The sequence below is a fragment of the Anguilla anguilla genome, chromosome 11, assembly GCF_013347855.1.
Source record: "Anguilla anguilla isolate fAngAng1 chromosome 11, fAngAng1.pri, whole genome shotgun sequence".
Taxonomy (NCBI): domain Eukaryota; kingdom Metazoa; phylum Chordata; class Actinopteri; order Anguilliformes; family Anguillidae; genus Anguilla; species Anguilla anguilla.
This window is the reverse complement of record NC_049211.1, coordinates 14,377,050-14,391,126: the sequence shown is the minus strand read 5'-3', so window position 1 is coordinate 14,391,126 and position 14,077 is coordinate 14,377,050. Positions and strand designations below refer to the sequence as shown.

Here is a 14,077-nt window from a genome sequence, read left to right as displayed (position 1 = left end):
ATATAATTCAAATAATGGCATCTCCTACAGTCCAGTGCCCTCAACAATTTTCCTGCATGGTCCAGAGCGAAGACTCCCCCTGCTGGCCCACCAACACCACTAAAGCAACAACTCAGCTTTCCCAATAGGGCTTCCTCCATGAGACCAGCTCCAGCTTGCATCAGAAATCATGCAGGTTGACTAAAGATTGGTATAGCTGATTACATTCTTTCTTTTTAGCCAATCTCACATCAGGATGTATGACTGAGAGACATCAGTATTATAGAATCGGTCCTTGAACTGGGTAAAGTGTTCTCCTACAGCTTGGTTAGGCATGACTTGAGGTTGAAATGGACATATTTAATCAAACAGTTCACATATGGTTATTCTCAGCTTTTATTAAACGGTATACACATTTTGGTTTCTCCATGTAGAAATGGTATCACTTTCCATACATTTCCCCCCACCCCACCCCCGAATTGGGCATCATAATGTTTGGGACATAATAATGTTATGTAAATGAAAGCAGTCACATGTAGTACTTTGCTGCATGTGTTTGAAGTCTGTGACCCATAGACATCACTAAGTGCTGAGTATTTTCTCTTGAGATGCACTGCCAGGCCTGTACTGTAGCCATCTTCAGCTCCTGCTTGTTTTGGGGGCAAGTTGCCTTCAGTTTTCTCTTCAGCATATAAAACGCTTGTTCAGTTGGATTCAATTTGGGTGATTGACTAGGCCGGTCAAGAATTTTCCAGTTTTTGGCTTAGGAAAGCACCTTTGCTGCCTTAGCAGTATGTTTAGGACTATTGTCTTGCTGTAGAATGAGGCACGATCCAATGAGTTTGGAGGCATTTGCTTGAACTTGTTTCTGCACACTTCAGAATTAATTCTGCTATTACTATCAGCAGTTACATCATCAACAAAGACAAGTAAGCCAGTCATTCTGGCAACCATACATGCCCAAACCATAATACCCCCACCACCATGTTTGGATCTTGGGAAGTTGCTTTTGCCTCCACACTTTGTACTTGCCATCACCCTGATCCAAGTGAATCTTGGTGTCATTTGTCCACAACACCTTTTTACAGAACTCTGCAGGCTCTTTTAGGTACTTCTTAGCGAACTGTAACCTGGCCATCCTGTTTTTGTAGCTAACTAGTGGTTTGCATCTTGCAGTGCAGCCTCTGTAGTTGTTTGTGAAGTCTTCAGCAGACAGTAGTCACTGACACATCCACGCTTGCCTACTGAAGAGTATTTATGATCTGTCCGAGGGGTGTTTGGGGGGGTTTTCTTCAGAATGAGAATTTTCTGGTTATCTTATAGAGGTCTTCCTTGGCCTACCAGGCCCTTTCTTCTTAATGGTGTTCCAAACAGACGTTTTTGGTAGGCCTGAGGTTTATCTTATATCTCTGCCTCTTTTATTTTTTTATTTTCCTGCCTCTAACTTGCTTCCTTGACTTTCACTGGCATTTCTCAGGCCCTCATGTTGACAAATGCCCATAACAAACTTTAAAGACAATCAAAAGCTCAATCAAGTCTATTATGGAAAACTCTTTTATACCAGGACTAAGGAAGCAACTGAACTCACTGGACTAATCAGAAACACCTGTGAAGCCATGTGTCCCAAAAATTATGCTTCTCTGAAATGGGGGGCTATGTATAAAAAGTCCTGTGATTTCTACATGGTGAAACTAAAATGTATAAAAATACCCTTTAATAAAACTTGAGAATAAGCACTGAACCACATGTGAATTGTTTCATTAAAAATAGAAAATTGTGGACTACAGAGTCAAATCAAGAAAAAATATGTCTTTATCCCAAAAATTATGAAGGGCATCAAATGCAGACATGTTCAACTAGGTGGATAAAGACGGTTGTAAGACATAAACTATATAAATATGCATTTGGGAAAAGCACTTATACTGACTAGGAAACCTGTAGAAAAATTTGAGAATGAATTTTTTGAAAATAACTATCCAATTGACTTCTACAGAAACACAGGATGCAACATACCTGCACAGTAAGTAAGTACAGAAACAGACAACACTTCAGAGAAAATAGCTTTCTCTGGTAAATTGCTCTAAACAAGGGAGCATCTGTTCAAACTGTTATTTCAAATTACCCAGTCAGTATTGCATCTTCAAAATGTTTATTTATACTTCACTGCTATTCAGCACATACTCTTAACAAGAATTACTTACAAGTATGAAGACCATGTTGACAGTCCCAACCTTTTTACACATAGCACTAAAGACATGTTAATTAAAAATCAGGTGTGCCATGTGAAGAATAACAAGCTAATCTCTCACACTACTTGAATGAATCCATGATTATGCTTTGAAATGGAATATCTAAATAGTCAGAAATGACATTTTGTTCTAGTTAGTCACAGACACATACAAGAAACCAAAAAAAGACACTGTTTGGGTATCCTTCACCACCGCAGAGACAATCCATTGGTAAGCATTGACATCTGTCCCCTCTGTTTCTTATCAGTAAGAAGCAGGTGGCATGCTTTGTGCGCATCGGCTTATCAACATTTCCGTTATCCACCACAGCTGGCAAGGTTCAAAAAGGGATTTCCAAGCAGTTTTTTTTTTTTTTTACTGACAGCTTTGTTAAATTAAACATTACCTTGTCAGGTGGCTAGGCTACAATTTACTTAAGTAAATACGCATTGGAATTTTCCAGCCTCAACTATTGTCTTGTGAGTAAAACTGGCTGGCATCAAATGGCTTCATGTTTATAGTCCCTTGGACCTGTGGATTGTCTAATTCAGCTTTGCATACAGAAACTTCACAAGAGAGAAATTCACCTGAGGACTATACAAACAGAAAATCGCCAGAATACATGGGGGTAGGTCCAGCAGCAGTAGAGCCAGAACATACAATAGGCCATAGCACTTTCCCATACAATGTCCCCACCTAATGTTACCCTTCATTTCTCCAATAGTTCCATATACTATGGTACCATTGCAGTTATCCTGCATAACTATAATCCTGCATAATAATGTCATGCATTTTATTTTTTTCAAGAAAAAAAGTTATTTACAGGACAAAATTACAAGAAACACCGCATTATCTGAACAGCTACTTTTGTTTGTTTGTTTGTATGTGTGCATGTGTGTGAGTGTGTGTGTGTGTGTTCAAGAATTCCTCTGTGGAGTTCTTCAGTATGGCAGCCAATTAAAAACAAACAAAAAATAGTATCAAACCAGAAATAGTATTTCTAGCAGCAGAATTGTTACATGTTTTGTTTTTGTTTTTTAGTCAGTAAAATAAAATGTATATATATATATTTTTTTTTTTTCTTTCTTTTATTCATTGGCAGTCTGGATGACCACTAGGGTGTAAACAAGAGACATTCAAATGTAAGATTGCATTTGGCAGATGTAGCTTCGTAAAAATAGATAAAACAATAAATAATGTTGATTGTACTCGTCTGGCACATGGAGAAACCCGCTCATTTGCAGCTTCACTGCCTTTAGAAATGGTAAATTACCCGAAGCGGCTGCTATGGCAACACTAGTAAACAGTAGGTGCTTTTTCTTGTGTTTCATTTCCTTCCATAGAGTGTCCTGGCATCGATAGAACATACAAATACGAAAGAATAAAGGAAGTGGAAGCTTCGTTAGGTAAGGCCCGATATTTCATTATATTTCTTTTTATCTATTGCATTTTATCTATTTTCTGTATACGCAGCCTATAGTACAAATGTTCAGTGATTTAGCTAATTGGACTTTTCAAAGTGGTTGGCAAAGATTTGTTGCTGATAGCTTGCCAGTTGGCTCACTGTTTACAACTTGTTCACAAGCACATTTTACCATGATGCAAGCAGGCGTAGTCTCATTTCAACAGGATCATTAAGCAACAAATCGGCTATAGATATATCTCTTGTCAAGCAGTCTCTATCGCTTGCAGCACCTCTTAAGCTATAGGCTAATTGCATTTAACAAATAAATAATTGATTGAAATAAACTGTTTCTCCACAGTCAGTAAAGACGGAGGAGGTGGAAGAAACGAAACAAACATGTCCAATGCAATAGGAAAGAGCGACGGAACCTTAGGCAGGAACAGAGGCAGTGTGACAGCCGCGGAACTCAAGAGAATGTGTCCGCAACAGAGGGCTCGGTACCTGGCGTATGAGGAGCCGTCCAAGGAAGTGCAGAAGGTGATGTCTGTGACGAATCAGCGGTTGTGTGCCAGAAAAGCCGAGGCCAGGAAAAATCAAGAAACGGCTCAAAATGAGGATTTGGAGAAGAAGCGGCAAGACACGCTGATAGGCCAATTGAAGGCCGCGGAGGCTCGGAATAGAATTCGACACATGAGACTGCGGTATCAGAACAGGAGGGTTGGTTGGTTACAATCTTGTGTTTTTTATTCAATAGCCTACGTTATTATATCATTCATGATATTATTTCTTATGCACCTGTTTTCTCTTGTTTATGTATTAATTTCTTTGTGTTCTAATATTATATATAGCCTACCCAGTGAATTTTGGTCTGATTTCCATTGTTTTCGTTTTTGAAAAGTTCATTTATTCATTTATTTATTTATGCATTCTCTTTTGGGCTCAGTCCTTCATATGTCCTTAAAATTAGCAATGACAGTGTTAGTGTCCTTCTTTAATTGACTAATCTTTTAAAATATAGGCGCAGGAAATTAATTTAATGATTGCATGCCAGCCCACTGCACTGAAGGCCGTTCGTTTGGAGATGCTTCTACCCACTAAAGTGAGCCAGTTAAGGGGCTGTGATAGCTTGGATAGACTGGAGGTGAGGCCTCGCCGTGCAACCTGTAGTTTCTGCTTCAATTTTCTGCTTTCCTTTTTCTGATTTACTATAGACTGCTTGATTATGAGTGGAAACATCAGTAAATTATTCATTTTCATGACCCGTGGATTCAAATTGTAGAACTTTCAACAAAAAAGGAAAGTTTCATATTTCAGTTGGTGACCCTATTCAAGTCTTGATGAAGGTTGTTGACTACAACACTGGCGGGCAAATAAATGCAGTGGGAAGTTTTCTTGTTTGTACTGAAAGTACTGAGGCAAGGGATTTATTACAACAGGCACCAAAAATGCATTCTTGCTGTTTTCCTTGTGAATGTTGAAATCAAGATTCACAGATCGTATTTAAAGGAATCGCAAAAATGGATTGAAAGGGAGAGCCAGAGAAAGAGACTTTATGACTTTTTATGTTCTTTTATTGAACACTCAAAGGGGGTAGGTACAGGAGGCACAGTAACTGAGCCCGGAGCCAGTGGTGACCTTTACAAAAAACAAGAAAAGAAAACCCACCAGCCTCCAGTGGATCTCAGCCAAGTTCAGTGCTGCCAATAGGTTCCACAGAGAGTTTGCCACCAGAATGTTAAAGGTCCAGTATGTGAGTTTGCTGTAAGACCAGTTTTGTTCAGCTTTGGTTAAATTACCTTCATATTGCAACAGATATCAATAACTGAAAAGGTCTACAAGAGAAATCTGGTCTCTTATACATAGCGATTACTTTACGTCTAGGCTTTCGTGATCTTTATATCTCAGTAACATTAAGGATTAAAAATGCGTTTGCTGAGAGTAATTTTGTCCCTACCTTCACCCTAGACAATTTATTTGTCATGATTTTGAAAAGTTAGATGACACAAGCTTGTTACCTGAGGCATGGCCAGTGTTAACTGTCCTTCGTTGAGTGTCACAATACTGATGTAATCTCAAAAATATCCACCAAAGCTGGAGCCAGGTGCTCTCCATGAATTTAGGAAAATACTACATCATCTGGGGTTTGCAGCTAAAAATGTGATGCTTCCCTGTGATTCTAATAGCATGATTCAAAAATGTAATCAAATATAGTCACGCACTAACTTAAATGCATATGCTTTTACTGTGATCAAGGACACTCTTACAGAAAGATTACACAAAAGAACAAAATGTTCTGGTGTTTCTTGCACTGCTAGCATTTCCCGGCCTGAGAAGTATACTAATGTGTTCATGGAGTTTTTGCATGCTCCATTATTCAAAACAAGACAACAACAGGCAGCCTTGTACCAGACAGCCTAATCGTCTCATCCTTTTCTGCAAATTTGTTTAAATATGGCAATTCCAACAACTCCGGTCACTCCACAAGAGAGAATCATGTTCTTTAATTCTGTTTGCACTTGTGAGAGTGGGAAGGCACTCTAGACAATGGAAAGAGCCTTGTGGAAGACAGGCCCTACTGTGGGCTGTCATTATCTATGCATTATATTAGTGTCAGACTCAGCAAGCCTGTCACTGCCTGATGGCCTCATAATGCAATGTGCACGGACAGGAGAGCTGACAATATCAAAGGACAAATTCATCTGAAGATACAATGTAATAACAAGTGCTTCTTGTCATGTGATGATGATGATGTACAGAGAAAGGGACATTTAACATGATAATTGTGTATATGACAGTACAGGCAGGAAATCTGGAATTGCTCTTTGGGATTCTTGGTGATTTCTTTAATCAGAAAACAATTATGTAAATCGATGTGTGTGTGGTGGTGGCAGAAACCCTTGTTAATGTTCAGCTTGGTCAATACATTAGGTGTGTAGTAGTTACATATTCAGACAGCAAGCCTTTAGCTCAATTACTAAATACTTTTTTGTAGCTGTTCAATTAAAAGAACTGGTAAAAAGTAATCAGAAATGAAAACCATGCTCAAGACTTAAACTGTAAAATATTACTCCCCATTGTAGGCTCTGCTCCTCATTCAAGGATACTATCCAGCCCAATGCAAATTGAATGTATATTAATTAAAGATTATTTGTGTTTTATTTTAATTAATGTACATTCCCATCTACTACACCTTCGTTCAAACAGATCTGACTGCCCATTGATTTTATAGATTCATTTTTCCATTGTATATATTTGTTCTGATGGTTCCCTCTACTTTAATACCTGGGGTTTTGACATTTCTAGCTAGTCTTGTGTTTATAGCCTTAATGGTAAAAATCAGTGTTCTTATGATGGGGCCTATCTCTATTCTACAGTTTCCTAAGGCACTTTATCCAAAAGAACAAAAGTATAATCTTTTATAAAAACCCACTTCTGAAAGACATGGCTTCTCTGGCATTTTCTAGGTAATGGTGAGTCATATTTTACCTGTTGGATTGATGTCATAACCGAACACTGTTGTACTTTTCATGCATATTCTCTCAAGAACCAAGACTGCTTCAGTTTTTAACTGCTTCAAACTGAAGTTCAACTCTAATATTGGCATGATGTTTAATCAAAGAGTACATAAAGGGGCTGAATTCTTTCATAATTTCCTTATGTATCTCACTTATCTGGATATAACTTCTCACTTGGAGATGTCTGTAAAACTGAGTTTGATACTTTTGACTCTGCTGTTTCAAGGCATCACTCAGCCCTTATTTATACATTGTCCAAATATAGTCAGGCCATTCTAGGCCCATACTCTCACTGTACTGCCACTTTCATTCGGAAAATAATTCTGGGTCTTGCTATTTGTTATACAGTAAACAGGTTGTTGCTAACTTATTTTCTCCCTGACGTGAAGTGTATATTTTGCCACATATTCTCTGCCTTGTTTACCACTAGACTCCTTTCCATAAGTGGCAGCATTCTTACCCAACCATTATCTGTACCCAATACCATTGACCTCCATCTAGCTGGGAGTTCTGATTCATCCAAGTTGCTATGGGTCGCATATCGCTGAGAAATGGCAAACTGACTACAGAAATGACTGTTTTGCTGCACTTCAGTCTGCACTTCAACCAAAAATGTGTGATTTAAATTGAAGTGGGCAGTGCACAAGTGTAGACCAAAGGATCTGAAGGATCTCGAAAGGTTGTGTATGGTGGAATGATTCCCCCAATACTTTCACCAATTTTATAAAACACTGAGGAGATGGAGGGACGGTGGACACAGGTGTGGTGAAAACAGGGGTGCTGTTGATTTTGACACCTTTCTTTTTGAGAAATAAAGTTATTGTTTTTAAAAAAAACCTTTTCTTTGAGCAAATGTACTAGTATACAGTGATGAAAATTTTCTTTATCAAGGGTGGCAATAATTTTGGAGGCCACTGTGCGTATAATTACAAAGCTAGCTATATTATATATTCAGATTGTTGTTAAGTTGTTACATGGCTCAAACAAACCTATTCCCTCACCTTCACAGGTTTGTTTGAATATTTTACTGAAATGTTCACTACTTACAAAGTGCTAATGTCTTGACATCTCAGGAAAAGAAGAAATAGCTGAACAAAAATCAATCCACAATTGTGTATCCCAATTATATTGATAAATGTGACACATGACTGTGTTAGTGTGCTCCTACAAATGTAGTAGCAAAGTTCATGGGCTGCTGTTTCAAATATATAGAATGAAACTTTCTTATGATTCCTCCAGTGTTCTTGCTCACCTCCTATTCTGAGGTCATTTCTTTAGTTATTTATTTATTTAGGTTGAGAGATATTTTCTGTGATTGAGCTTTATTTATAAAGCCTTTCTATAGTTGTCCGTTTCTCTCTTACAGAGGAGAAGAATTGAAGAGATCCTGGAGGATGAGAAGGGGCTGACAATAAATCGAGTTTGAATACTTTGAGACTTAAACCATTACTGCAAGGTTATTGTAGGAACAGCAACACAGTCAGACTGAATTTCTTGAAGTGGAGCTGCATTGTCTTGAAAAACCTGCTCATCTCTCTTGGTTCCCAAGCATGCTTCTGTTTAAAGACCTCATTTGTTTTTAGCAATGTAACAATTCAGACAGAACCCAGGATCTTGAGCGTGTCCTGCCATATTACATTCACTTGGAAGTTGCTTCAGATTCTACATCTGAAAAATAAGAGTGGCCATACTTTGTCAAGATACTTTTTAGCATGCATCAGATTTCTCACTGAATTGCTAGAAATAAAATGAAAAACTACTGGACTTTTTCTTTCTCATTTTTAGCAAACCAGTGAACCTGAAATTATCCACGTCCATCTACATCAAACGTCATTTTTATAATTGAAGACAAATTAATATTTAAGCCTACAGCTGCTTTTCTTGTGGTTTTTGCAGTAAAAATTGGTTGTTTTTTCTCCTTTCTGCTTGAAAAAGAACAATAATGTTGAACAAATAGTCATGTGCTCAGATTCATTAGGGTGATATTACTTTATAGCAGCAGACTTGTACTTCTGAGCATGTATATTTAGTGTCCAGTTGGATATAAAATGTTTATCCATAACCCCTAGCCTACAGTGCAATTACATGTTTAGGATTGTTCAAGACAGTGTGCAGATATCTAGACAGTTATCTAGTTAGTTATCCAGCAAGTCCTGAAAATGTTGTGACCACAAAGTCTGTTTAATCAGTTTTCAAACAACAAAGGAAAAATTGCTTGGGGGAAATAAGTGCACATTATATTTGGTACCCAGCCTTGTCTGTGGTCCACTGATAAATTATCCTTTCTACCTAAAGCCATTCAAATGCCTGCAATTTCAAGATGGTTTTGGCCAAAGCAACTTACAAATGTACATTTCACATAGTATGCAAACGTACCACAAGAGCTAGAGATAAAAGTTACAATCAGATCAGTGCCATTGTCAAGGTGCATGCTTCAAGAACTGTGAGATTAAAGGGTGAGACACACAGAAGTATACTGTAAAAAATTTTGATTGTTTAAACATTTTAATTCTTTCATATGTATTGGGGTAATTCCACGATCAGGTGATCAGGGCAGAGAAGCCATAAAGCAGCAGACAGTGGCTGCCAGATGCTTGAAGAGACGTGACAACTAGCTGGCAAGAGAGGTCTGGTTGGAGTGTATAGTGTAATCATTGTCTGAAAATAGGAAAGGACAGTACTATTTGCAGCTTGTTATGCCAGAGTGAGAGATCTGAATTGAATGTGGGAAACCACCAGAAGCCAGTGAAGGGTGTTCAAAGGTGGCATGGTATTTGGGACCAGGGCGGAGGCAGCATTCTGAAGCAGTTTCAGTAGTTCAGGTTGGTAGGCTGGCCAGCAAGGCATTACAATAGCCCAGACTAGAGATTATGAGAGCTTGTAAAAGTAGCTATGTTGCCTTCTTAGTTAAAAATGTGGTGGATTTTTCTGATGTTGTGAAGGGACAAACTGTAGTTCTAGATGGTTCCTGCAATGTGCCGTGAGAATCTCAGCTGGTCAATTAAGGTCACACCAAGATTCTTAACTGAGCAGGAAGGAGACACTGTAGAGCTTGTGACAGTGACTGGAAAATCAGCAGAGAAACCCCTTATCAGGAGGAACAGACGTTTTGGATTTCCTAAGTAATCCAGTCATGCAGGTATGAACTTTGGTGTTTAAAAGAGCAAATGAGACAAAGGTAGTGTCGTCAGCACATATTATTAAATGTGTCTTAACATTCGTGCAGTCAGCGTGTCACCCGAAATGTCCCAATACAGAATTATAAAGAGAAGCCCCCCTCCCCCCCCCCAGCTTTAAACAGGCAAACGGTGGCTTTACTGACACCAAGTGGTTGGTTCGCATGCCCTACACTAGAATGCAATACAGAGGCTTGGATTTATGGTGTACTTGTAGGACATTTACTTGTTTATGTTTAAGTAAATAGCTGCTTAATTAAATTGATTTGTTTTGTCAGCATGCCGTATGCTGTAAACCACGGACTATTAAGTTTTATGAACGAGAAGTATTTCAAATAAAGCAATGGATTATTACCGAACATTTATGTTAATCCCAAAACCACATTACCTAGAACGTTTTAATTCGGCCAAAAACAGTATGTATTTAGACGTTGGAGTTTCTTAACCTGTAGAGCTTCAGAGTGTAAAATCTAATACTTGCTCTAAAACGAACAACAATGGAGTAGAATTACAATTACATAGGCCTATGGCAAGTAAAAAAAAAAACGTTGTTTTTCTATTGTTGGTATTGGGCGATCCCTGCTGGTTAAGTGAAGAACATCAAGGCACTCCACTGCGCATTGGGCATGCAAGTACAAAATAAATACGTTTGTTTTGCTTCTGTTGTAAAATGTAGGGAAGCGTGTACTAAAATGTTCTACAGGAAATGGAATTAATAAATAAAATAAAGCTGTAATATAATTTAATTAATTTGTGGAGTATTATTCAAAGGATTAAATAAAAAAAATGGCATCTGCAAATCAGTAAACAATTAATGATAATAATTATGTTTTTAGAGAAATAATAAATGTTATAAATTAAAATTATACATTTTTATGATGACCATATACGAGCTGCCAAACCACCATATGTGGTAGCGACACGTAGGCAACAACCGTTGTGGAACTGATACAATTTTTCCATGAGCGTCATGATATGAGTAGGTTAACATTAAAACATCAGCCTAGCTGACATTATGGCTATGACCAAACGCATTTAGTACAACCTGGATAAGCTGTCAGGCACATTATTATGTCAATTCCCATTGAATTTAACCACTATCGAACTACTGAGCATATAAACGGTAATTAGCACAGTTTGTTCACAGGTACGGTGAGATGCATTAAAATAATGATGAATTGTTGTCATGTTTTTTATTTGTTTTACCGCATATTATGTTAAAGCAGTCGTTTCATGATGATCCATTCTGTTTTACAAAATTACAACATTCTTCTTCTATTTATTATTACTATTATTATTATTATTATTATTATTTGTTGGTGGTGTTGTTGTTGGTAGTAGGAAGAACCAATGGCCTACCAATGACAGTAAACAGAATAGAGCTTATTGCCTACCTTACATGTGAATCCGATAACGCGTGTGTGTGTGTATGTGCGTGTGTGTGTGTGTGTGTGCGCTCGTGTGTGTGCGTGTGCGTTTTAATGAATGAGTGTAAATCGTGACTTAAGTTATGGCTCCCTAGTTTTCAGTTGTTGCGCGCACAGAAAGGAGTTCCAACAGAAATGACAATTATGGAGGAAGTCCTCTGTGAACCGCCTGAGTAGAACTGTCTAAATGAGCGCATGCGCAGTTCAACCTCTGCCTGCCCGTGTTAGGGTGTCGATTCTGAAGCTGGAACATTGGAGCAAAAAAAGATACTATATTTATATACATAAAGCAGCATAAAAGACACGGATGTGCTTCAGAAAACGAAACGGCTACCGCCCTCCAAATAATTGTAATGCAAACATTGTAAGTATTGTTAACTATCGCATGTTTTAAAACAAAAGGTTGGCTAGATTGTGGTTTTTACCCGTTTAGAAAAGGTTCGTGATTCCTCTGTAATAGGTCGTCTTTTAACAATCCCCGATTCCCCATGATTCTAACACCGCCAGACTTCTTTTCGATGTAGTTTTGGACAAAATTGCATAGATGCATTGTGAATTATGTTTTCCTCGGGTTAGACGGGTGGTTGTCTTTTCTATAATCACTGTACTAATTTTATTTTCTTTTTTTACTGGGGAATGACTAGCTACCGCTTATTTGTGTATAAGTGTATAAGTTTTTGAATGCTTAATTTGTGTTAGTAGTAAATTGCTTGTATATCGTAGTTGTGTCCTATATCTTTCTATAAAATTATGATGTTGTTCTTAAGCCCGCAAGTATATGGCTTATTCTCAGGTGAAACGACATAGGTCGAACGATATGTTCATTGTAGCTAGCCTGCCAGCTTTTTGAAAAGGAGAGTGATTTATTTTCTGGTGTGATATAATTTGAATAGCTAGTTATAATTTTTAAAGACGAGAAGGGTTGCTGTCACCATATCATGGGCAAAGTGTGATGGTAAATTGCCAGTTGTGTCGGTTGAAACCGGTCCAATGTTACAGGACATGAGCTGCCATTTCAGTTAATCTGTTATTAAACTATCGATGCAAATGAGAAATTAATTCCACATGGTATACCAAACGTATTTTTAAATGCATACAACTATGAATACAACATCATATAACATCATATCGATTATTCTGTCTAATTGGCACGCATGGAACGACGTCAAATGTGGGGCATGTTAAGGTGACACTTATAATTGGTAAATTCTGTATATTGTGTTATAACTCAAACGTGTATTAATATAAAATGACTGCTACTGCCTGAAAGTGCACCATATGACATGGAAATCGTAGCGTTTCTTTCACCTTAATGTCTGCGCTTGTAAACTAAATGGGGGTAGTTGGCGATACTGCAGATTGTAAAATAAATTCTTGAGGTTCGCGTGTGTTTCTCCTGAAAGGATGTACTCCCTCTCCCCTTCTGTGGCTGTGTAGTAAGGCGCGTTCACGACGTTTGCGCGAGACCTTCGGGTGAATGAATTTTGTGTGCGCGTGGCGGGAGTCGAGTACTCATACTGGAAAAGAAGGTTCAGGGGGCGGGACCCTCGCTGTCGCGTGGCGGCGCAGCGCTTTGGACGCTTGCGCGTGCAAATGTAAGGGGCACGCGCTTTAAAAGAGAAATCAAAGAGCAGATAACGTTTCCGTTATAATACAGGCTCGAGTGCTTCTAGTGTGGATAACTGCTTAGTTGTTTTTTTAATTACCCAGTTTCCTCTTTTCGCCTGTATTTGTCTTAGGGTGTTAAACACAGATACGTGGTATTGATATAGTCTACCAACTAAAGTTTGGTATATGCAGAGATCCCCTATCTATCTGGGCATGCAACAACAGCTATTTAAACAGCGATGTTGGTAGAATTATCTTGGATGAATTGTGACATTTTAGATGAACTCTTCTTAAAAATACTTATCTCTCAAAATAGGGTATGTGATGTTAATCTTTATAATACGATAATGGCGGAGCTGTCAGGAGAAACGTTGTGGTCGACAGGTCAACACTGGGAAAACAAGCGAGAATACAATAAAAACAGCCTTCAGATAGATATGTGCAAAAGAGCTTTTTCGTAATGATAAGCTGCATCGACAAAAGCCATATAGAGAATAAGGATACCCTGGTATGTTGCTGCTAAGTGACACACAGTTCTGTTGTCTATAATGTATATTTTTTACGTTGGTTTTACATTACCAGGATGTGTTTTAATAAAACAGGTACCATTATAAGGTAAGCAAAACTTGGACCTGTGACTGAAATTTATGATGTGATTATAGATGCGATTATAGGTGCTAATGAAGACACGTAATTAATTAAGACAGTTAATTCATTAAGACTGAGATAAAATTCCTAT

At 38.1% G+C, this 14,077-nt stretch overlaps 2 protein-coding genes across 5 annotated transcripts in view; both read left to right on the top strand.

Annotated features, from left to right (window-relative positions):
- The first annotated feature begins 3,344 nt into the window (after window positions 1–3,344).
- Window positions 3,345–11,049, top strand: LOC118207413 (protein LKAAEAR1-like). Of its 2 annotated transcripts, none has more exons than XM_035380940.1 (4): window positions 3,345–3,613; window positions 3,971–4,329; window positions 4,664–4,753; window positions 8,494–11,049. In XM_035380940.1, exons 2-4 carry the CDS (start codon window positions 4,009–4,011, stop codon window positions 8,551–8,553), a joined length of 471 nt encoding a protein of 156 aa, XP_035236831.1. In that variant the 5' UTR covers window positions 3,345–3,613; window positions 3,971–4,008; the 3' UTR covers window positions 8,554–11,049. The 2 variants fall into 2 exon arrangements, with proteins under 2 accessions (XP_035236831.1, XP_035236830.1); XM_035380939.1 differs by having other exon boundaries at window positions 3,355–3,613; window positions 4,631–4,753.
- An 873-nt stretch (window positions 11,050–11,922) lies between these two features.
- The window catches only part of rgs19 (regulator of G protein signaling 19), a 39,213-nt gene continuing 37,058 nt past the window's right edge, over window positions 11,923–14,077 (top strand). Inside the window, exon 1 of one of the 3 annotated variants that reach the window (XM_035380873.1) lies at window positions 11,923–12,094. In XM_035380873.1, coding sequence (XP_035236764.1) covers window positions 12,038–12,094 — 57 coding nt within the window. In that variant the 5' untranslated portion in view covers window positions 11,923–12,037. The remainder of the gene's footprint in view (window positions 12,095–14,077) is intronic. The other 2 variants (XM_035380874.1, XM_035380876.1) reach the window with 2 other exon arrangements.

What these genes read in the sequence shown, in the direction of transcription:
- LOC118207413 (XM_035380939.1), top strand. Translation starts at nt 4,009, where the DNA reads ATGTCCAATGCAATAGGAAAGAGCGACGGAACCTTAGGCAGGAACAGA. An exon ending in TGCGGTATCAGAACAGGAGG is followed by an intron (nt 4,330 to 4,630) that starts GTTGGTTGGTTA and finishes TTTAAAATATAG; the next exon opens with GCGCAGGAAATTAATTTAAT. An exon ending in ATAGCTTGGATAGACTGGAG is followed by an intron (nt 4,754 to 8,493) that starts GTGAGGCCTCGC and finishes TCTCTCTTACAG; the next exon opens with AGGAGAAGAATTGAAGAGAT.